This window comes from Gigantopelta aegis, chromosome 4, assembly GCF_016097555.1.
Source record: "Gigantopelta aegis isolate Gae_Host chromosome 4, Gae_host_genome, whole genome shotgun sequence".
NCBI lineage: Eukaryota > Metazoa > Mollusca > Gastropoda > Neomphalida > Peltospiridae > Gigantopelta > Gigantopelta aegis.
The window spans coordinates 104,889,193-104,915,758 of record NC_054702.1 but is presented as its reverse complement, the minus strand read 5'-3'; the positions used below and the strand labels follow the sequence as shown (position 1 = coordinate 104,915,758).

At 35.4% G+C, this 26,566-nt stretch overlaps 1 protein-coding gene across 1 annotated transcript in view; it reads right to left on the bottom strand.

Moving 5' to 3' along the window:
- Positions 1-223: 223 nt before the first annotated feature.
- LOC121371657 (vam6/Vps39-like protein) overlaps positions 224-26,566 on the bottom strand; it is a 64,571-nt gene continuing 38,228 nt past the window's right edge. The window contains exons 24-25 of the mRNA XM_041497708.1: positions 3,956-4,047; positions 224-2,172 (exon numbers count right to left, since the gene is read on the bottom strand). Coding sequence (XP_041353642.1) covers positions 2,091-2,172; positions 3,956-4,047 — 174 coding nt within the window. The 3' untranslated portion in view covers positions 224-2,090. The remainder of the gene's footprint in view (positions 2,173-3,955; positions 4,048-26,566) is intronic.

Here is a 26,566-nt window from a genome sequence, read left to right as displayed (position 1 = left end):
CATCGGGAAGGAAGTGTGAAGAATGTTTATATCTGGGTATGGTGGAATAACAATCTGCAGAATACACCAAAAACAAATGATGGTCATGTACAAATGAATGCTAAATATATCTAATGATATTCAGAGTATCAACCTTCAAACATGTTTCAATTGTTTGTATATATAAAGCTTCAATCTTACTTTGCCATCGCAGAACATTGTATTCTAAAGAAAGAAAGAAATGTTTTATTTAAAAACATGTTTTATTTAACAATGCACTCAACACATGTCATGTTAACTATAGTTATATGGCCTCGCACATATGGTTAAGAACCAATTAGATAATTATAGGAAACCCGCTGCCACCACCCCATGGGAAACTCTTTTCGATTAGCAGCAAAAATCTTTTATATGCATCACCCCATATACAGGATAGTACATACTTTGTTACACCAGCTGTGAAGCACTGGCTGGAACGGGAAATTGAACAGGGATTGATCCTAGATCGACCACTCATCAGGCCAGCAACATTGTCTTCTAATGCAAAATAAAAATACAACTAAAGTTGTATTAAACTTAGTTTTTTTGCAATCATATTATGTAACCTATTGCCTTGATACAACAAATGAGTCGGTTATCATTTTTAACAGGAGTACCGGGTTAGGTACGTGATACGCTTGTCAAAAGTAGATTGTGGTGACCTAGTTATGGTATGCAATACACTGACATCCCAAGTTGTACTTGCATGCAAGGTTTGATGATCCTATATGATTTTATAAAAAATATATGCTCCGCAAACTAAAGTTTATGGACAGATGTATGGACTTATGAACAAACGTACATACAACAACGCCAAAGATTATGTCAAAGACAACCTGGACAAGAATTTCCTTTAATGTGCAGTAATACATAAAAGTAGGTCATGGTGACCTAGTCATGGTATGTGACACACCACCAATTGCAAGTTGTATTTGCAAGCAAGGTTTGATGATCCTATATGAATTGATTATAAAGATATGTTCTGGAAATGAAAAGTTTACATACGGACAATGTCATACCATAAAAATAGACTGTTACTCAAAACATGGAGGAGTGCCACATTCTGAGCATTAATGTCAAATCAATACATTTTTATGCAGCTGCATATTAAAGATATCAAATGATTTAATGTCATAGGAAGAATATCATGTTGGTGATCTATTTTAAATGGTTAAATAAAGCTTTAAAAAAATCAAATGTGTGTCCCGGAAATGTGCCCCCTCCAAAAATTAGATACTGTAGGTTGGCTTTTTTTCTCTTTTTTTTTTTGCTTTAAAACTACGTTCACCCCTAAAGGTCCAGATAAAATCTTATGTATGTACTCTTATTACCTACATATTAATTTTTTAAATCAAAAACAAACCTTAAAATCAGCACTTTTTTCTAAGTAGGGTTGAGTTCCCGAAAACACACAATTTTTTTTTAGGCCTAACAAAAATATACAATTACAGAAGATTACAGCTTTGATATGGCTTATTCTAATGCAAATTGATTTTACAAAGAAATACAGATTTAAGTTAGTTCATCTCTGCTGACATAAAGTGTAGTCTTACACACTCGGCACCAAGTTTAGAAGATGAATCATCCGTCTCACCAATCGAGATTATGTCACAGTTCATAATGGATCAGTTACCGAGATGTTCAACCATACAGAGAGTAACTCCACAAAGTTTGCCATTTATTGATGTAATAAACCACCTTTTGATAGTAGTAACATGATCCAACAAGACCCACATTTAATAAGTTAAATAACTGATGTTCAGACCTAAATTTCAAACTTGGAAATCTTAATATGTATCTCTGAAATCTGATTTGATCTTTTTCTATACAGACTTCAAAAAAGTTCACAGCACCTAAAATAGAAATTTTTATTTTAACTTCCAAGTCCAAAGTATGAACAGAGTCCCAGATGTGAAATAAAGAATTTTCAATTAAAGATTGGAGCCCACCCCTCCCTAACAATGACTAACATATTAGTCTAGCATAGCAGGTGATAAAAACCCCAGACTGGTTTCTGACTTGAGTGGTTTGTATGGCCAATCATCCTTTATGTATTGTCTAGGATTTGATATCTATATATCCACTGGGCAGACTTTTGTATCTTTGCAACAATAGTAGTGAACAATCACTCCATTTGGATATCTTGCGAATGCACTGAAAATATAAAAACAAACATGCATTAAATCTATTTACTATGTACAGCATTAAATACATTACAGAAGCTTGTAACAAATGTAACATCATTTTGACAAAGTATCTATATAATATAATATATACTGAAATACATGCTATGGACAGCATTAAATACATTAAACAATATGCACAGCACAGCACAGAAGTTTACAGTAAATTTTACAGCATTTTATATAGTATATACTAATATTCTTATATTATAAAGATAAACTTAGTAAAATGCATTATGGAAAACTACAATTTTATGTAAATATGTTTGATGCAAGCAGAATAACTAATCTATTTATTTCAGTAAAACAGAAATTGTGCACAATCATTAGATATTATGTATTTTATATATTGTATACTAAACATACCAACAGTTATTTTACAGACACTACCAACTGACTGTGGACTTTGTATATTTTAGATTATCAATTTAACTGCATGTTACAACAATAATCTGTATAAGAACCTGGGCCCATTTTTTAAAAACAGTCTTAGCACTACAATATTGTAAAACTGTTGTAGGCTTTGGCAAGTATTGTAGCTTATGATGGTTTTATGATATCATAGCTCTTAGATAGCTTCAATAGTCTGCAGCCAGATTAGTCTGGAATACTGATCTGTTATGATCTTCTATTTGAGCAACAAAATAAATACAGCCATTATTGTTACCACTGTCAATTATTTTCATGATCTCAAACAGAAAATTCCCATTCAATCGGTATTTCCTATTAGTTTATCATCAGCAAATTGAGAGATTGCCCTGAACTCATTCAGATGCTAAATCTGTCAATACTGCCACCGTTCCATGTACCGCAATACAGCGTGTAACTAACACCTGTCACCTTTAATAGCTATTCCGATAGATTTCTCATCAAAATTGTCTGTTTTAGACATGCAGTCCCTACATTCAGAGAATCGGTCCACAACACACATTTAACATGTCACAGACCTGACAGGAAACTATTTAACTGCTGGTTACTATTATCTACATTTGGTTGAGTAACGATTATGATGCATTCAAATGTCAAGGATGAAGAATGCATATCCTATAATGTTAGCAAATGTCTTTCAACAATGAAAAGTAGCAGTGACTAAAATCTGGCAGAGTGAAGGTCACTTTTCCATTCAGTCATATATTAATACAGACATTTATCCATTAAGTTACTTAGTGGAACATCCAACAAATTAATCAGAAATCTGCAAATCTACTATCTCTCCCTTACCGGGTAATCCATTCTGAAATTTAATCCATTCAAAGATACACATGCAATTTTTATACACCCAGGAATCCAATCAGACACCTAATACTCAACAGACATCTATCCACACAATCATCGATTGTGATCATTTGTGTATTCATCAATCAATCCATTCATGCATTCAGACATTCAATTATTCAGTTATTTAAAACATTCTTCAATAAACTGACAAACATTTTCTATTTACTTAAATCTGTTGGTCTTCTAGTAAGTGTTAATATTTGATAATGTAAAGTATGACATAGAAGGAAGGAAATGTTTTATTTAATGACACACTCAACAATTTTATTTACGGTTATATGGCGTCAGACATATAGTTACGGACCACACAGATATTGAGAGAGGAAACCTGCTGTCGCCACTTCATGGGCTACTCTGTTTGATTAGCAGCAAGGGATCTTTTATATGCACCATCCCACAGACAAGATAGTACACACCACGGCCTTTGTTACACCAGTATGACAAAGAGGTCAGATATTAAAAATGTATTATGTTACCTGTCTCCTATTCTTTTCTTACAGACTCGGCAGACTTTCTCGTCATTAATTAGCACCTTAATCTTCTGGTAATGCATGCGCTGTTCCTGGACCTAGTTTCCAAAAAAACCAAAATGAAATAAAATTATAAAGAAGAAAACAAAAGGTGATTATAAATTTTTAAATTTTAATAACTGAAATAAGTATAAATGATGATTAGAACTTCACATATAGGATGGTGAAATTGAAATTAAAATTAAAATTAAAGTTAAAATTAAAGCCTATAATTAGAGATGATGTTCAATTTGTCAGAGCCACCTGAAGCAGTTTGAGAATGGTCAGGTTCAAAATATGAGTTTGAAGAACAAAGACTTCCAGGTGGATTCCATTGTCAGCCTTCGGGTTGGGAGCTCTAAGATTTTAGATTCTTTCTGATGTATTGTCAGCAGTTTTGAGGTACTAGAGTATATGTCGATTCAGTCATTATTGTCACAGAGATTAAACAAGCATTCTGAAAGTACTGCTAAATCAATACATGTCCCCTACTGGGCTCAACAAATTTCCATATCTCCTAAGTTCACCAGAATTTATATTTAAAATTTACCATTTTAGGGAACAAAAGTAATGATTTTACCATGCCACAACTGTGTGTATTTATTATGTATTACATGTTATTAAATAAAATACAATAGATTAAAAAACAAAATCTTAATTATAGCCTAACATATTATTTTTAAACTATATTAGTAAAACGGTACTGTAAAAGACATAAATGAAACTACATTTCAGTTCATTATAACTGATGCCATATTTTTGGTTCATGCTGACAGATATCTGATTTGATGTTCTGCAACAAGGCCAGCTATTGACCTTAATTAACACTAAATCTCATCTTGTCACATTCTGAAGCAGCTGGTATTAAGGAGGCTAAAAATCAATTGACCAGCAGAAGCCTGGTTCCGTTAGCAAAGATTGGTTTACAGAGAAAACACAATGACCACCAATCAGCTGGAGACACCAGTTGAAGAGAAACAGAGAGGACAGGAATGTTCAATAGATGCACAGCAACCTGTTAATAATCTGATGATAGGTCTCCATACGGAACAAGGAACTGTCAACTGTCTGCACATACTGAGTGCAGGGGGTGGGGGTGGGTAGATGGTTGGGGGCATGTCTGCAGGGAGTTACGGTAGCTGCCCAAACTCTGAAGATTACATTATGCATTATCTGTTCACACAGCAGATGAAAAGCAAATTAATATAGAATAGTCCCCCCCCCCCCCCCCCCCCACACCAGTTGCTGGCATTTTCTAATACATTTATTTAATAACAAACAGGATAACACCTGGGGATAAGATTCTAATTAAAGGTACCAATCCAGGGGGGTCAAAGGGTTCCAGATCCCCCTACTCACAACAGAAATTCACTCTTACATATTTGTAAGTATATGTACACTCACTGCTTATATATACAACTTCCATTGAAGTCCTCATATATATCTTATCTTATTTTATCCATTTTATAGACCCCAATCCTCTGCAAAAATTCCTGGCTCCACACCTGATTTACTCTCATTTAAAGATCATTATCTCAATTATTCAATCTCTCATACTTCACCATTTACATGGCTCAAATTCCATTAAAATGTACACATTTGCTTCTCAGCTAAAAGCTGTCTATATGTTTTTTCGTAAGATGCTGAAGTATTAACTGTAGTAAATGCTTGGTCATTATGTATACACAGTCGGTCAGCCCTAGTGCATTAATCAATAAATAAGTCTACAACTGATTGATGTTTATGTTTTCTACCATTATGTATCAACATGTCTGCCAATGCTGTCTACATATGTATATTGCAGATCACCTTGTAATTGTCATGAGGATCACATGCGACTACTTGCATGCACACCACTGTATTTTGGGCCTGAGGCTTTTTACTGAATAAAGTTTGTTTGACTGATATTTGTGTTTTCTATGTCAAGGTTTGGTTCCTTTTTTTTTTCTATTTCTTTTATGTTTTCCTCCTTGGAGCCCAGTTGAATGATTATAAATCTCCAAAATTGATTATTCAAATGAGTGGCCATTACATCACCCAGAACCATCACCTATGGACCCTGTGAACTAGCTTGTATCTTAAGTTTGGTATACCAGGCTTTTCACTGTTCAACTAATAGTACACACAGAATTTCACTAGACACTGGTGAAAACAATGGAACAAGTACGTATAACTATTACAACAGTTCATACATAAAGTATCACTGCTATAACACTCACACTGAGAATTAAAGGCAATGAGAAGATCAAGTAAATGTAATCTTTCATTGTTCAAATGTGGAAATAGTCATATTATCATATTCATATAATATTACAATCAAATAGAAAACTATTTAGTTATATTAATCATACATTTTCATTTCACGCTCATTGCATTTAAAGTGGACTAACTACAGGAGTTGACATTAAGAATGACGGATCTTGTTTACCATACCAACAGAGAACATATTAATGTTTTGATGTACTCATGAATGCTAATAAACCTAATATTGGCCAAATTGTTACCTTTGACCTTAAGTGAATTCAGTACAGAGGTTGATATTTAAAAATCATTGATCCTTAGTAGGGGTACCCTAAGGAATATTTTGGCATCAGTTTTGTTGATGTACCAGTCATGCTAATTAATCTTCTAATTAGCGCTAATTAGTGGCAGTCTTAAGTCGATTAAGTACAGGAGTTGACACTTAATGGTGGAGGATCTTAATTTGTACATCAACAGAGAAAATTTTAACGTTAGTTTCGTTGATGTATTTGATCGTGCTAATTAAACCTGAAATTAGATGGATTTTGACCTTTGACCCGTTCTTATGTGGATTCAGTACAGGTTTTGACACTTAAAGGAGAGGGCAATTAAGGCATTTGGCCTGGTATGCATATTCAACGATATATAATGCACATTATTGCTTAATATCAACACGTATAATCGTATAGTTAATTAATAAAATGGTTAAATGTGACGACTATTATATATAACGGGCGCTGCCATTTTGTACCATCTCAGTGAGTACGCCCTCTGGCGAGCTGGTGGTTACGTAATACTTAACGCGTCACGTCAGGAATGAGCCTTAGAACTAGAGAAACACAATCTACCTGGTTTTTGCGGGATGATAAATAGTCATGCATTGCAATGTTCTGTAATAATACACATCCCAGTAAGCCAGTAAGTATATCCAGCACTATATATATTATTTTCAATACAAAATAAAATACCATTGTCAAAGTGGCTACACAACAAGTCGAAACAATTAACAATGTTTTGCCCATGCATTAACCTACGTACTGAAATGATACACGGAGTGTTTTCTTAGTTAATTGGTCTATGCTGTTAGTTGCTTCTACCTTTGATTCCTGATTGGCAGGTGTGTATTTGATTGGTAACCAGACGAGCCAATTAATTGACGCTGTCTAGACACAAAAATACATACCGGTATTGTGGAATATTACCTGTCGCCCCTAAAATTGTAATGGACATGGTTTATTACTGTAAATAGTTCTGTAAAACTATTGATTAAGTAGACTTTTCCATCTAAAACCGCAGAACTGACCAATTACGTAGTCCCAAAGAAAATAAGATTATCACTTGGGTATCGTGGGTTGTCGTTTTTGCTCCAACGTAGCATATCAATAGGCGTAATAGTGTACATTTTTCCTTTGGATTATTAAACAGAGAAAAACACTATAACCCCATTTTTTTTCCGTTAATGCAAATTGAAATATATTTAGTTAAATAGTTTATTATATTATTACGTTATTTATGCTGCTTTCAAATCAGGTTGATCAAAGAGAAGTGCCTTGTCGAAAATTACTGCTTTTGTTTACACTGTACATACAGGAGATGGTCAGGAGCTGACGTCACTTCGCCCCAAGCTATCCCACCGGACGTCACAAAAACGAAACAAAATGACTGCCCCCACTTAGCAGGAATAATCGTGGTTTTTTATTAACTCTAAAATTACGCGTTTTTCATTTGCTAAAGTGTTAGTATGTGTTGGTGGTCCGGGTATGCATCTTTCCAACACATAAGGCTCTTGTTGGAGTTGACTCCACCTTTAAGAACACTGATCCTTAGTCAGGGTACCCTATTTTCATTTTAACTTATTTTCGTGCTTATATCCAATTAAGGTTCAAGCACGCTGTCCTGGACACACACCTCAGCTATTTGGACGGTCTGTCCAGGACAGTGGGTTAGTTGTTAGTTGGTTAGTGAGAGAGAAGAGGGTGTAGTGGCCTTACACCTACCCATTGAGCCCTTAAGAACTCACTCTGAGTTGGAGCCGGTACCGGGCTATGAACCCTGTACCTACCAGCCTGTAGTCCGATGGCTTAACCACGACGCCACCGAGGCCAGTAGGGTACCCTAAAGAATATTTTGGCATCAATTTCGTTGATGTACTCAACCATGCTAATTAAACTTCTAATTAGTGCTAATTAGGGGCATTCTTAAGTGGACTAAGTACAGGAGATGACACTTAAGAATGGTAGATCTTAATTAGTACATCAACAGAGAAAATTTTAACGTTAGTTTCGTTGATGTACTCGATCATGCTAATTAACCTGAAATTGGGTGGATTGTGACCTTTGACACGTTGTTAAGTGGATTCGGTACAGGTTTTGACACTTAAGAATCACTGATCCTTAGTCAGGGTACCCTAAAGAATATTTTGGCATCAGTTTCGTTGATGTACTCAACCATGCTAATTAAACTTCTAATTAGTGCTAATTAGGGGCGTTCTTAAGTGGACTAAGTACAGGAGCTGACACTTAAGAATGGTGGATCTTAATTAGTACATCAACAGAGACAATTTTGGTGTAGTTTTGATTGGTGTACTCAACCATGCTAATTAAACTTAAAATTTTGGGTATTTTGAGGGGTGGCCCCTCGGATTGGTACAGGAGATGACACTTAAAGGAGACCGGACACCAAAAGACATGTAGTGTGTATTGGATTAAGTTAGCGTCAAAGACCGCATTACTTTAACGCCCGGCTCGCTGCGAGGCACCGGTCAGCTGCGCGTCTTAGGTTTGGGGTAAAAACAGAAGTGGGCGGGATTATGCATAGATAGCGAGGCAATACGTCATCGGTGAGAGTTACCAAGCAATACCGGTACACGTGTTGATTCTTTGGTTGTGCCTTTTAGTCGTCTTTTTTTGTCTTTTTTTTTGGTCTCCAGGTTTATCGGAAATTTAATTTATAAGATAATTAGTGTTATTATATACTGTCGACGTAATTATTTGATGATTAACTGCGCAGTGTTTAACTGCAACAGTAACAGCAATGCATACCAAGAAACGGCCAACATCATGGTTTCGATTTCCAAAAAAACGAAAGTTGTTTTAAAACATGGAAGCATTATTGTCATCGAACGGGCTTTACACCAACTAAATACAGCAGGTTATGGTACATTTACAATGTGAAAATTAAAACAAGTATGTACTTAAGATATACATTAAATAAAGGTATTGCAATTTGTTCACATACAAATATTTAAACTTCACATTTATTTACCTATAATTACCAAATTAATTTTCACCGACAGCCCATAACGACTCCATACTAACGTCTCTTGATCTAGTTGGTTTGTTAACCTTATAACAAAACACCTTCAAAACGTGAATTATTACGTTAGTTAACAATGTTTATAGTCAGTTCAGTATATTGTCATTAAATGCTAACACTTTGGCAGGAACAACATATGTACTGTGACCAGAAGGAATGATGGTTAATTAGTTTTAAAGCTAATGTCGATTATTAAAGCATAATAAAATTGTACTTTTCAATGCTTTCTGTATGTCATATTAAAAATACTCTACACCTAATAATTATTTTAATACCTACCCTGGGTTTCTGCCAGAGGGTGCGGAGGGTAAACTTACATGTATGTACTAAAAAAATCTCAGAAATTAATGTGTATATATATATATATAATGTTTCATTTTTTCGATAGATTATAGTAACATAATTGCTGTTTAAAATTTATAAAAGTGCATGAAATAAAATGTTCAATAAAAACCCCATTTCAAACCTATAACCACCCAATATACTCTAATTTAGTTTTTACATGCCCGCAGGAACAACTTGGGCACTGATGGACCGGGTATAAACTCTACATCAGATTTTGGTTACAATGGCAAAAATTAATGTGATAAAGAAAAGCTCACAAGTGGAGGGCACCCCCCCAGTTCCTACGGGCCTGTTTTATTACGTACCCTCAAATTATTTTCTGGTAGAAAACCTGGTACCTTTGGCTGAGGTTGAAACAATTGGTCGTCTAATTTTCGACTGTTACCATAAAATAATATAATTAATCACTTTTGGCATCTAGCAATTTAAACCAAAATTAACAATAGTTACCACATGGAATAAGCATCATATATTATTTTGTTTTACCTGTAATATATTTTACCTGTAATATATTTCATCAGGACTTCCTTCTTCCTCCATGAATGATTAAAGAAAATAACACTGGATATATTGTAATTATTTTTATTTTATTTCAATATATAACAAATGTGTTTTATGTCAGTATGTGGAGCAAATTACCTGAAACAGTTGGTTTGAAATCATGATTACAAAATCCTAAAGATAAAAGGAACTGGTTCCTAACCTCACCCTCTACATAGTATCTACATTTGTATAGGCCTGTAGGAACGATATTTGAAGTGGAGGGAGGGGGAATACAGTCTCTAGTGAGGGATACAAACTAGATTTCTATCTTTATATCATCTTTATTTATGCAAAGTAGTGAAAACTTAAAACATACATTTTCATCCTAGAGTGTGTGGTGGAGAACAAGCCCCTAGGCCTGCCCCTCCCCAGTTCCTACGGGTCTATTGTATTTTATATTAATAAATGCAAAGACTACATAATAATATTGTCGATAAGACATATTAGTTGTAAAGTGATTGTCAGTATGTGGCAACAGTATAATATTTTCCAACATTTCTGTGTTTCTGTACCCAGCTGTGGACAGTTTCGGCAGACTGGTAACACATTTTCTTAATAATTAAAAATACATGGTTTAATCAAACACATTAAAACTTGGAGGGTAATGATTTTATATTAAGAGAACAAAGTTTTTTGTTAAATTATTATATCTTGCTTTGGTGAGGAGGGGACGCTTTTTACAAATTTGCGAAATCGGCCTATGGAATATCCTCTGACGTGTCATATTTACATCTATGCTGAACAAGATTTATGATGAAATATTATTAAATTTTGTGTGCTTTTCTTCTAATTAGGTCCATTTGCTTCAGTTTACATTAAAAATGTCATAAAATATTATGTTGTATGCTAGTCTATGACCGTGTGGCTTCCTCGTCTTCATCGGCAGTTGATTCATCCGAATTTTCGTCTAAGACAACATTTCCAGGATTAAGGACGAAGTCTCTGATAAGTGGTTCAAACTGATACGGTTTGATGCCATTAGCACAAGCTGGACACAATTCTTCATCACTCGAATCGCTAAGTTCATCCATGCTGCTTAGTAGTTTCTTCAGTTTTCCTCTCATCGATGACATCACGGGTCTAGCTCATCAATTGTCGACAGTTTCCGGCAAACATCGGAAATCTGCGAAAAAAAACCCCAACCAAGACTGGCACGCTCAACTTAGTCAATAAGAGGAGCGTGGTAGTTGCGTGTTGTGGTTTATGACGGCAAACAATTCATTACGCCGTATATATGGTTTGGTGTCCGATCTCCTTTAAGAATGGCCGTTTGGGGGTCCCACAGCCCACACCTACATATTCCAGGCCTCAGACCTTTTGTACTCGCAATGCTAATTAAACCTCTCTGGGCTCCCGGTTTATAAGCAGGAACATGATACTGGTCAAAGACAGCTGACTGGGTCTGGTTGGAGCTCTGTTGGATTTGTTTATATCTGTGAACTTGGAGCCTGGGTATTTTACAAAAACAGTGTGTAGAACATTCCTGCTATTTACACATGTCCAGTATTATAACAGGACAGTGGTGTAGGGGGAGGGGCAAGGGGGGCATGTGCCCTCCACTTTTCAGATATTTTAATTTATATTTACTTTATAATAGTGTAAAAGTGTGTAAATGTAAAAGTGTGCTCCCCCTCCCCTCTTTGGCACCTTCCTACGCCACTACAGGAATACTTACATTGGTTAGCAGTTATGAAAACATGAGCTTTCTCCAAATGAATCTTACCATTTTAACATAATACAATAAATATTATCTCCTTACTTTTTTGTTTTTGAAACAACCCCTGCCAGTAATTGTTTCTCACTATCTGAATTGGAGAATTAACATAAAAAAGCAGGTTGCCCTTTGGATGTATGAGTGACCCATGACATTTGACCTCAAGTGGTCATCTGGAGCTGGCAGTGGAGGAACAGGGAGATATGATAACCTCCTGGTGCTGCTGAGGGCTGAATTCTGATACATGATACACACTGGGTCAACCCAGATTAATAGGAGGCCTGGCAACACATTCCTGCCTTATCTTGTAGTATACTACAACCAGTGTTTTGTGTTACTCTCAGGAATGGAATAATTGTTTAAAAACACCCTAGCACAGTGTTTTATCTTCACTCTAAAATCAGTGCTTCTCAGACTACTGGAATATAGGGACTAATCTCACAAAACACTGTGAGTCTAGTTTTGCACATAAAAACGTAAATATACGACTACATCACAGTTCCTATAACTACAAACTGTACAACTAATATAGTATGAAATATACATATTTCATTTTCAGTGGTCCCTACACTAATCTATCTTCTGTAATGATGTAATTTTTCTGCATGAAATAGATGTCAAACACAGGTAAACATACAACAGGTATAATTATAGTCATAAACATAAATTTATGATGCTTTGTAAATTGGCTCCAGGAGATTTCAGAGGGGATGGGGGAAAGGAATTTACTAGCAGTCAGCTGAAAATACTTGTAGTAGTATTTTTATAAAGTGTGCCTACTGGTAGTTGCTAATAAGAATTTCTTTATATATTAGCTGAGCTGGTAGAACAATGGATTCTTTCTCAAAGATACCCAGGTTTAAATCCCCTCAGTGGAAGTTGATTTATTTCTTACACTTGGGGTGGATGGGTAGAACATGGTACCATGTCAAATAAACCAGGTTCATGGCAACATTAACCAAAATATCTATGAGCCACTGATCTAAATCTGGTCAAACTATGATAGGTGCAATACCTGGTATACAGAAAGGAAAAAGAACCAGGTGCCACATAAACTGCTACTTATGTTTTGAGTGCATTTATTTAACAGGTTCTGAATCATACCTGTCTCCTATGTTATAGAATTAAACTGACTGAAACCAGTGAAATCATTAAGTGTCATGTGGTGATATTCTTTGAAATAATAATAAAAAACAGAATAAATTATGCAACTACCAACTGTGACTGATTACTAATATACACCTTGAAATTAATTAAGCAACACCCAGTTTTGACCATGTGGCTTATACTTCGCTAGTAATTGCAAATGTTTTGTGGAAACAAAATACTGAAATCAATGTTCAGTATAAAGAGAGGATATTGAAAAATATTGACACTCTCAAGTGACACTGTCATTACACCAATATTTAACCGGCCTCGGTGGCGTCGTGGCAGGCCATCGGTCTACAGGCTGGTAGGTACTGGGTTCGGATCCCAGTCGAGGCATGGGATTTTTAATCGAGATACCGACTCCAAACCCTGAATGAGTGCTCCGCAAGGCTCAATGGGTAGGTGTAAACCACTTGCACCGACCAGTGATCCATAACTGGTTCAACAAAGGCCATGGTTTGTGCTATCCTGCCTGTGGGAAGTGCAAATAAAAGATCCCTTGCTGCCTGTCGTAAAAAGAGTAGCCTATGTGGCGACAGCGGGTTTCCTCTAAAAACAGTGTCAGAATGACCATATGTTTGAAGTCCAATAGCCGATCATAAGATAAAAAATCAATGTGCTCTAGCGGCGTCGTTAAATAAAACAAACTTTTTACACCAATATTTAATGCATACTTAGACAGAAACCAAAAATATTTGCTTGAAAATGTATGGTAATTAACTGTGGAGCTGGAATTACACTGATGTGCTTTGCATAAGTAATTGTTCAACCATTATACCATGGTTTCTGCCAGAGGGTAAAATGGGTATGGTGCCATACCCAAATTTTTTGTAGATTGTATTTCTTAAAGTTAACCTGTTGACAAAATTAATGACTCTTTATCATTATTATATGATTTTTTAAACCCTAACCCTAAACTTAACCCATCTTCTTTCTGGGGGAGGCCCCCATATCCCCTGCTGACTTTGATTGCATTCAATTCCATAGTGCCATACCAAAAAATGTTTTTCTGGCAGAAACACTGGATCATCATACAAAATATGTAAAAACTATCAATATCAGGTTTAAATTCCGTCAGCATGAGTAACTACTTCTAGGCGCCTTTTTGACTGCAAAAGAATTCAGGTGGTGCTTAATTAATTTCCAGGTGTAGAGATAGTATTTGACCAGGCATCAACACAAATCCAGTATACAGACAACCAGGCAGCAACACTAACCCAGTATACAGACAACCAGGCAGCAACACAAACCCAGTATACAGACAACCAGGCAGCAACACAAACCCAGTATACAGACAACCAGGCAGCAACGCTAACCCAGTATACAGACAACCAGGCAGCAACGCTAACCCAGTATACAGACAACCAGGCAGCAACGCTAACCCAGTATACAGACAACCAGGCAGCAACGCTAACCCAGTATACAGACAACCAGGCAGCAACGCTAACCCAGTATACAGACAACCAGGCAGCAACGCTAACCCAGTATACAGACAACCAGGCAGCAACGCTAACCCAGTATACAGACAACCAGGCAGCAACGCTAACCCAGTATACAGACAACCAGGCAGCAACGCTAACCCAGTATACAGACAACCAGGCAGCAACGCTAACCCAGTATACAGACAACCAGGCAGCAACGCTAACCCAGTATACAGACAACCAGGCAGCAACGCTAACCCAGTATACAGACAACCAGGCAGCAACGCTAACCCAGTATACAGACAACCAGGCAGCAACGCTAACCCAGTATACAGACAACCAGGCAGCAACGCTAACCCAGTATACAGACAACCAGGCAGCAACGTTCCACATCCTGGACTGCATTCTTGAACCCTAATTGAGTATACAGTCAAACCCTCTAAACCATACACCCACATTACCAAGTAAAAAGTCCACTTTTGAAAGGGGATTCAATTTAGAGAGGTTATGTTGTTCTGATATGCAAAAACAAGGACCATTAAAAACATCCACTTTTGAGAGAATTCTGTTCTCATCCACTTTTGAGAGAATTCTGTTTTACAGTGTCCAATTTTGATAGTTTTCCTTGACACTGTATAAACTAGACAAATAACTTATATAATCATCAGCCACACATTTAGATGTTTTGGACCAATACATGTATGAGAATATGTCATCTTATTAGTGACAAAGAGCCTGGGATTTATTTTCAACGATACCGAGAAGGAAGACCAGTTTCAGAAGTGAATTTAGTAATGAAACCAGCAATTACAAAGCTACACCACCTGCCAAAGTGTCGAGACAAGATCCCACACAGGCAGAAAAGTGCTCCCAAGATAATGTCTCTTCAGTAGCAGGTCTCACAAAGCTTATTACTAAAACATAATTACGCTTTTAAAACTTGACAAACTGCCAATATTAAACTGTCTTTTTTTGACTGAGTGAACAGGTTTTGTTACAATGCCATGAGAAAACATTCCTGCACTGCAGTGAAAAGCGCATCTTGATGGTTATCAAAGGCTGGAACAAACACATCTTTTTGCTATTTATAAATATCATTCATTACTCTCCAAAACCAAATTTGAATACTTAAACTGTACCATTAAATGCACTGAATAAGTTAAACCTATTTCTTTTTTTAAATGAGGTCAGAAATAATTTAAGTATAACACTAAAATCTAGCAGCTTTAAGAAAGGACACGATAAAGAATTGAAAAAACCCAGGAAAAAAACAGTAAAAGTTTGTTTTGTTTAACAACACCACTAGAGCACATTGATTAATTAATCATAGGCTATTGGTAATTCTTACATGAAGTCATCAAAGGAAACCTGCCACATTGTTCCTAATGCAGAAGGGATCTTTTATATGCACTTTGTCACAGACAGGAAAGCACATACCACAGCCTTTGACCGGTTGTGGTGCACTGGTTGGAATGAGAAAAAACCAATCAGTTGAATGGATCCACCAAGTAAAAAAGAAGATAGGTGTAAGTTAAACCAATAAGTAACAATCAAGATTTAAAAAAAACTATGGATACTTATTACAAGAAATATAACCTTGATGGTCAAAAAGCAACACAAAAAAAAAGCAACAGAAAACAAAACTAAACAAACAAAAGCAAGAGGTACATGGAAGGAAATGTTTTATTTAACGACACACTCAATATGGTTAAGGACCACACAGATATTGAGGGAGAAAACCCACTGTTGCCACTTCACGGGCTACTCTTGTCGATTAGCAGCAAGGGATCTTTTATATGCACCATCCCACAGAGCGAGAAATAGCCCAATGGGTCTACCAATGGGGATCGATCCCAAACCGACTGCGCATCAAAAGAGTGCTTCACCACTGGGCAACGTCTTGCCCCGGTGAGGTACATGGTATGCCCAGTCGTGGTCACCTAGTTATGGTATGCAACAAACTGCCATCCCAGTGTTTATACTTCATTGCAAGATTTCATGATCCTATATGAATTGATAGGGACATATGACCAAGACAAGGATTTCCTTTAATGTACAGTAATGCATGAAAAGTGTCCTAGTTATGGTATATGACACATCACCAATTGCTAGTTTGATAATCCTGTATGAATTGATTATAAAAATATGCTCCGGAATCAAAATACTTATATACAGACGGATGGACAATGCCATAACATAATACATCAAAGAATGCCTTATAAAAAAACAAAAAACAAATAAATTTAAAAAAAAAAAATTAAAAAAAATTCAGGTACGGTATGATTTATATTTATCAAACATTGAGGATATGAGTGAATGAATGAATGACAATGACACTAGGAGTCAAAAAGTTTGTTTTGTTTAATGACTACACTAGAGCACATTGATTTATTGATTATTGGCTATTGGACATTTCAGACAATATTCTCGGAGACAAAACCCACTACTTTTTTCCATTAGTAGCAAGGGATCTTTTATATGTATGATTCCACAGACAGGATAGCACATACCACAGCATTTGATATACTAGTCATGATGTACTGGCTGGAACGAGAAATATCCAATGGGCCCACTGACGGGGACTGATCTTAGACCGACTGCGCATGAAGCGATCGCTTTATCACTAGGCTATGTCCCATCATCTAGCAGTGAAATACCAAACTACCAACAAGCCTGCATGTGAACAAATGACAAAATGCAGCACAAAACCATCACACTAAATGATTATCAGCACTCCAGGACAAGCCACCAACTGATTACGAGTAATTCATTTTCTCAGGGGAGCTCCAGAAAGGTCATGACGGAACAATATTATACACAGAATACAATCATTTTGAAAGGTCTCTCCATTACACAGCTGCTAGCAAAATAAATACACTAGCATAGAAGAGAGAACCACATGCATAAGACTGTAAAACAGATACAAGCCTCAAGGGTGTATACTACCAAATCAAATCCCATAGACGACAATAGTAACATATGCGGCTAAAACTCCTACCTGCAACGTATCAACCGACATAAATGCCACGGATATAAATACTACCACCCCTTACACTTAAAGTGAATCAGAAAAAAATGAGGGTCAAGCTGCTCATTTCTGAGATAACGGGTAGCGTCTATGACTACCCTAGTTTCGCACAAAATTTGAGTACTTTTTTTTACAGGTACCCCATACATGTTTCAAGCACAAGGCTACTTGACACATTGGTACTAGATGAAATAAAATTGCACATTTATTTTACCCAGATGAAACTATTATTTTTTACAACCAACACACTCACATTTATAACCAATCACAGGACTTGTGGTGTTCACTTCTCTATCAAAAGTTCGGTGCACCTCGAACTTTGACCCAGCCGGAAGTTATTTGGTATAGTACTACCTATACTGATAACATACATTTTTCAAAAAGTGTCCGGCTATGTGTCTTTATGACAACCAGGATCTGGTGTATTCTGACATAAACTGACAACCTCACTGAAACTATTGTTTCTACAGTGCAACCTAATATAATGTACACCTCAAAAAGCATATATATTGCATATAGTTTTGTACAAATGCAATATGTCATATTAAACAACAAAATGTTTTAAAATAAAACTTCTGAAGATATTTACTTTCAGTTGGGTGTGTGTACTCGGGTATATATGTAGAGACAACAAAGATAGTCAGAGTACCTCTACCCCTTTAAAGAATTCCATTAAAACACACGCACTTGATTGACCCCTAGATTATGAAGACCTTAACAGGCACATTAAAGAAATATCAGTATTAAAAAAATACTCTGTCTGAGGAAGGAAACACAAACATGACTGTACCTGTATGAAGTAATGACTTAATGTCCTGAACATTAGTGTTGGGAGGAAATCCTGTATGCTGGGTGTGGGTGTCTTCAAGTTACCAGGTGTGGGAATTTCAAATCCATCAGCCATGCTGATTTTCATAATGAACCATCAAAACCATTGGCAGCCACCAATATTCCTGACTATATTTTATTTATAGCCTACTGTAGTTGGAGGTTTTAACAGTTGTGATATCTGGAATAATCATGCAGCTTTAACACATTTATTTTTGATTAATTACTGAAAAAAACTATTTTTAAATGACAAAATTACCCGAACATCTATTTTCTTGCATTTTTTCTAATCCGGATGAATACAATATGTACATTAGATGTATTCCTACAATCTGTAATCCAGCATTTTATTTAGCTAGTAACATTAGGTAATACAGCTTTAACAATAAAATAAATTATCAACTTAATCCAAGGCAGATAATCAAATCTGAAAAAATTGGTTCTGAATCTAGTATAAACTCAAAACGCTTTTCATGAGAGCTAACTAAGTGATTATTAAGAAACAAAAATGATCTGGAGATCTAAGTATATGTTTAACAACCTTATTGTTATATACAAATAAGAACAGAAGGCACAATAGTGACAACAAATTTAATTATGTTTTTGGTAAAGTTTTTCTTCAAATTTACTTTAAATTTTGCATAAAACTAAAAATTTGTCTAAAATATAACTTAGCACCCTATAAATATGTCAAAATGACAATAAAAATCAACTTCTTTACAAATTTGAGTTTTCAGAATTTCATACATAAAAAATTAACAATGTTAATGGAAACTAAAGCCATTAACCCACTACTGGCACATGCTATTTTTAATATAAAAATAAATTGCTATTAAAATCTTAGTTCAGGTTGCCTATATATAATACCATATTTAAGAGCAGTTGTATATGTCAAGTCAAATACCATGTAAAAAGAAATTATTGAAATCTTTACAGTATGAATTATAGGCCAAAACCAACTTTTCTTCAGTGCTAACTTTGATTCAAACTCCATTCAGAGCCATGTACAGAGATTATTGTCAAGGTCAAGGTCATTGTGAACTTGCATGATCGAGTGATGGCTAATTAATCAACCAGTATAGTTTAATTAAATAAAATGACAAAATCATAATATTTTTTATTATGCACTGAATATGTGCTATAGGGTGTATACTACCAAATCAAATCCCATAGACGACAATAGTAACATATGCGGCTAAAACTCCTACCTGCAACGTATCAACCGACATAAACGCCACGGATATAAATACTACCACCCCTTACACTTAAAGTGAATCAGAAAAAAATGGGGGTCAAGCTGCTCGTTTCTGAGATAACGGGTAGCGTCTATGACTACCCTAGTTTCGCACAAAATTTGAGTACTTTTTTTTACAGGTACCCCATACATGTTTCAAGCACAAGGCTACTTGACACATTGGTACTAGATGAAATAAAATTGCACATTTATTTTACCCAGATGAAACTATTATTTTTTACAACCAACACACTCACATTTATAACCAATCACAGGACTTGTGGTGTTCACTTCTCTATCAAAAGTTCGGTGCACCTCGAACTTTGACCCAGCCGGAAGTTATTTGGTATAGTACTACCTCAAAGCACTCAACACCACTCAACTGGGAGGTGGGGGGTGACAGGGTCATGGAGCCCATAACACCTATCCTTTTTCCTACCACCACCTTTTATATTTGCCTGTCGGCCCATAACAGATTCATAGACAGTGTAGGTGTCACCTCTTCCAAATATATGTGCCCCACCCCCCTCCCCCTCTCCACACACCAAAAACAAAATCCTCGCTACAAATATGCTCAACACTTTGGTTTAGAATTTTATGCATGTGTCAAATTATATATTCCTGTTTTTCAAGTTTTTTGTAATCATCTTAAATAATCATAAATAATATTACAAATGATCTGAAAATCTCCCATGTGGGTTAATGGATATGCCTGAAATTTACAAATGCAAATGACATTGTCAAATGAATGCATCATCAGATTAATCTCAGGCTTGTGAATAACCGTAAAGAATATACTAAACTATTTAAAGAACATTGATCAATAAATGAATAAAGTATTTTGTTTAATGACACCACTAGAGCACACTGATTTATTAATCATCAGCTAATGAATGTCAAGCATTTGATAATTTTGACATATAGTCTTAGAAGAAATCCGCCACATTTTTCCATAGAAAGGGATCTTTTATATGCACCATCCCACAGACAGGATACCATGGCCTTTGATATACCTGTCGTGGTGCACTGGCTGGAATGAGGAACATTGATCAGGGTTTTAAACTGCTCTAAAGGTGGTGAGATGATATATCTTGTGCCCAAAACATATATGCCCAATTTATGTACAAACATGTTGACCTCAAAACATTTCATCTGAAAACCACTGAAATATTAAGTTTTAATTAGCTTAATATGACTTAAAATGCATTTCTAAACATGCACAACTGTTCAGCAGCTATTAAAAACATTGCTGCACTAAAATAGATCTTAATTGCTGTGCTTAGAGCAGATTAAAAAAAAAATGGTTGTGCCCAAATTAACTAGATCTAAAGCTCTGTATATACTGACTCCACCAGACATGAACTTTATTGCTTTTTTTTTTTCATTTTAGATGACAGATGATCTGTTACTCTACTGTATTGTGACAGATTTAAAGCTATTTTATGTCTGCAGTTGTAACATCTAACTTTTTGAGTACATGGAGTTTGGACATTTGTACTGAAGTTTCTGTTTGGTCATGTATTTTTGATACAATAGTTGACTGCACTAATTTGTACCAGAGGGGCAGGACTTGGCTCAGTGGTAAAGCACTCACCTGAATTGCGGTTAGTCTGGGGTCAATCCCTTTCAGTGGGCCCACTGGACTATTTCTCATTCCAACCAGTGCACCACAACTGGTGTATCAAAGGCCATGGTATATGCTGTCCTGACTGTGGGAAAGGGCACATAAAAGATCCCTTGCTACTAATGGAAAAATGTAGCAGGTTTTCTCTTTAAGACTATATGTCAGAATTACCAAATTTTTTATATCCAATAGCCGATGATTAATAAATCAATGTGCTCTGGTGGAGTCATTAAACAAAACAAACTTTAACTTTAATTTGTACCACTTGTGACAGTGACATGAATGACTATCAAGGACCAGATTTAGCTCTGTCAGTAGATTACTTGCTTGAGGTGCTTGTAGTCGTGGGATCAAACCTTGATGGACCCACTGTTTTCTTTTACTCTCAACCAGTGGTCCACAAGTGTTATATAAAAAATCCTGGTATGTGCTGTCTTGTCTATGGGAAAATGTATTGAAAAAATGTAGTGTATTTCATCTGGACTAATGCAGAACTAATGTGCTCTGGTGGTGTCATTAAACAAAACAAACTTTAAGATACTTGAATAAGTAAAGGTGTAAATTACATTACAGTTGACGTATTCGTCAATATCTATTGCAAGTTTTATATAAATGTGATTGTCTATAAACAAAGATTATTTTTAGCCAAAACCATAAACCTTAATTAATATGCATCAATATTTCAAAACTGTATTATCAACATTCCATGTATATCGAAAGAAAGAAATGTTTTATTTAACGATGCACTCAACACATTTTATTTACGGTTATATGGCATCAGACATATGGTTAAGGACCACACAGATTTTGAGAGGAAACCCGCTGTCGCCACTTCATGGGCTACTCTTTCCGATTAGCAGCAAGGGATCTTTTATTTGTGCTTCCCACAGGCAGGATAGCACAAACCATGGCCTTTGTTGAACCAGTTATGGATCACTGGTCGGTGCAAGTGGTTTACACCTACCCATTGAGCCTTGTGGATCACTCACTCAGGGTTAAAAATCTGGATTAAAAATCCCATGCCTCGACTGGGATCCGAACCCAGTACCTACCAGCCTGTTGACCGATGGCCTAACCACGACACTGAGGCCGGTCCATGTATATATTACCACTAAAACAAAACTTTCCATGTGTCAAAGGACCATTTATTTACAAGATCAGCTACACCAAGTGAGTATAACTAATTAAACACACACACACACACTGTGTAGGAGCCAAGTCTGGGCGTTTCCAGATGCGAATCATGATTCATACAAACACCACAAGAGCACTACAGTACAAAACTCTTTTCTTGTCACTTAATGAATCATAAAATAATCAAATTAATAATGTTTTTTAGGAAAGGTCAAGTGAAGCTAAGATGTGTGTAATTACAATGCACGCATTAAGACTTAAAATAGCCTATTTGTTTTTTGTTTTAAAAACCCTAACATTATAAAAGTTTATTAAAGCCAAAATAAATATAAGAAAATAATTTTTGTAAAAATAGGAAAATCTATATTACCAACTTTATAGTTGATGTAATTTATGTTCATAATCCTGTCTTTTGATCCATTGGCTTTCAAAACAAGAGCAATGAATCTAAGATGCGGAATATGTTTATACAAATTGTTAACTATCACGCAGTTGGTTATGCTACAAAGCCACACACTTTGAAAGAAGTAAGAAGTGTTCTATTTTAACAACACACTTTTTATTAATGGTTATATGGCGTCAGACATACATGTATGTTTAAGGACCACACAGATAAGAGAGGAAACCAGCTGTCACCAGGCTTTTTTCTTCAATTAGCAGCAAGGATCTTTTATATTTACCATCCCAGATAGGCTTTCTGCCAGACAATAATTTGAGGGTATGTAATAAAAACATTGCCCCATCTATATGTTATGGCTTTGAAATGTTTAGAATTTTTTTACACTGGATCTCATGCACTTAGAAACATTTAAACAGTAGTTCTCTCAGTAACATCTATCTAAACAATTGCAAAAATATACCTGTTAATTTAAAAATTTCATGGTACATAATTTTACTGCATATTCGTGAACTTCCCATAGTATCTGACCTCTCTTTCATTCAGCTAAATAATAACATAGGAAGTTCTTCGTTTTGTAAAAGTTATACATAGTGAAAACTCGTGTATTTACATGAATGGTAAAGTGAAAATTTAACAAGTAAAAATATTATCATAGTAAATTTATCTAAATTGCTACATATTTTTGTTGTGAACTTGTATAAAAAAAAAAACTTTATTTAAAAGGAAAGCATTAATTTGCAGAACAAAACATTACGATTGTCAAAACATTAAAATATGGTCACATGAGTTGCAGAGAACAGGATATTTGTTTTTTAATTTATCATTTAAAAAAATTATTAGTATTTATCTTTATTTTAATGTAGGACGCAAACACATGGCCAGCATAAAGTTAAAAATAAAAATCAGTCACAAGATTTTTTGAAGCATTCAGAACACCTCGATCATCAAACTGGCCACATCTCCCAGATTGATATTCCATTCAGAACACCTCGATCATCAAACTGGCCACAACTCCCAGTTTGATATTCCATTCAGAACACCTCAAATGACTTCAGTTATCTGCCATTATGCAAATTTCGCAAACAAAGTCCAAAACAAGAATATTTATGCTTAAGGTTTTCATTGTCAATACATGTGTCATCTAATACTGAAAACTAAATTTATGTCATAATAACAGCCAGGTGTGACAAAATAATGTGCTCACCAAAAGACAAGTGTTTTATACATTTTAATTGCTATGACATAAGTAGGCGAGTGTTTTACTCACAATATTGTGACCTGCAAGCATTTTCATTGAATATCATAAGAAAAGAAAATAGATGATTAGCTTTTAAAGATTTTGTGGATTTCTTTAAAGTGACAGACCCTAGTTTTTAAACACTGTAGGCATATGTGTTACTATTAGAGCTGTTTTTGATAACTGAAATAAGATTTTATTGTTTAGATTATCCATTTCTGTACATCCGAAGTGTTTCTGGTCATCCTGGTGTTTTTAATATCACAAAATGCATGTTTCGTGTTCTTAAAGATGCATATCTGTCTGAGAAAAAACGGTTATGGAATCGAGTTCTAGTCTGTTTTTTAAGGATATTTCACAGTTCCAATGTTACAGACTCTTGTTTCACTGTGTTGCAGGTTTGTATATTAACTCAACTTAGTGTCCATATTCACTGACTAAAACTAGGGTCTGTGCCTTTAATAAAAAGACAATAACATTTCTTAGAGATACAGGTGTAGTATTAGAATAGGGATAAAATCACTGTGGTTTGTTTTAATGATTTAACTCCAAAGTATTATCCCCTAAATGACAATTTTCATTTTTGTTTCTTTATTAATTAGCATTAATTTAAACTTAATATAATTTGTATTACAATAAATGGAAAAAACTGCATTATACTAAAATATATTGCTATTTTTATATTCCCATAAAATTTCCACATGTATCGGTTTACATTGAGTTAAAGTGGAAATGACACCATACCTATGTGATTGTCCTTTCCCAAGTTCAATGGTTAACCTGACACCCAGCCATTCCGTGGTTAACTTAATACCCAGCTTTAAATAGTGGTTTGTATGTTTCCACACGCAGGTCTGGATTTATTGAAGATTAATTTCAGTCATGGAAAACATCCTACAGCAGGATGAGATGAGTGACCTCTGTGTCCTTTGTAGGTAATGTCTTTGACACTGTCATCTAAAACGTGTCTTTTTAATTAACTAATGGTGTGTCAAACAACAATAAAAATACACCTTTAAAAAAAAAAATCCTTAACATAATAAAGGCAAATGACAGCTATGGGGTGTGGGGTGGGGTGGGGTGTGATGTCAACTATATATTAATTCAATTTTTAACTTCCACCACTTATACTTAACAGTTTACATTAAATTGATACCAGTGAAAAGTAAAAACAACTAACCAAAATATAGGTTTTTTAAATATTTTGTTTAATATTAAAACTAAAAATTCTTCATTGACTCAAGATTGTATAAATTGTTTATAAATCATCAGAAATATATTAACATTTTAATCATTTGACCAACAAAATCTGAATTTTTAAATCTGTTATCTCTTTATTATTTATTATTTAACCTTGAATTATGTACAGTATAAAACAATAGATTTAAGTTAAATTCTCCAAATCACAATGTACATATCATTTGGTTTTGAACTGATGACTGATCAGTTTGTTCACACTGATGATTAATCACAACATTTTATCTCTTTCCCAACAGGCTGGGACATAGCCCAGAGTTAAAGCGCTTGCTTGATGCACGGTCAGCTTGGGATTGATCCCTGTTGCTTGATTCATTGGGCTATTTCTCGTTCCAGCCAGTGCACCAAGACTGGTATATCAAAGGCTGTGGTATGTGCTATCATGTCTGTGTGATGGTGCATATAAAACGTCCTTGCTACTAATGGAAAAATGTTGCGGGTTTCCTCTCTAAAACTGTATGTCAAAATTGCCAAATGTTTGACAATAGCGGATGATTCATAAATCAATATGCTCTAATGGTGTCGTTAAACAAAAGAAAACAAACTGATTCCCAACACTACTTAAAGGAAACATGTCACGTAAACCATATTTGGCACCAACCATGTACAATTAATTATAAATTGAATCACCTAAAAAATTTTTTTATAAAAAATAAATTACTTAAAATATCTCCATAAAAGAACCCCAGATACGAGCTCTTAGCGGAAATTGCCGATCTTTAATGAGCAGGGCAATCACGAGGTCCGTGACGTCAGAGACGCGTCGCTTGATCTGAAGCCTTACACTTAAAAGCATTAGTCCGTACCACTCATAAAGAATCTAAGACTTGCACAGCTTACCAAAACAATGAGTGTTCGTTCGCAAAACGTTTTGCCGTATCAATATGAGCTGTTAGTAAATGAAGAAAGACACACATTTACTTACAACAGTGATACTGAAGACAAAACGGATAGCGAGTCGGAGGGTGGAGAAACTGATGGTGCCAGACCAGACCGGTCGACCAATTTACAGCCCGGAGCCCGAAAGTAACCCGGAGACAAAACCAAAACTCTGATGCTAATGCCGAGGTGTATACTGTTCATATTTAGCATAAAGATACACCTCGAT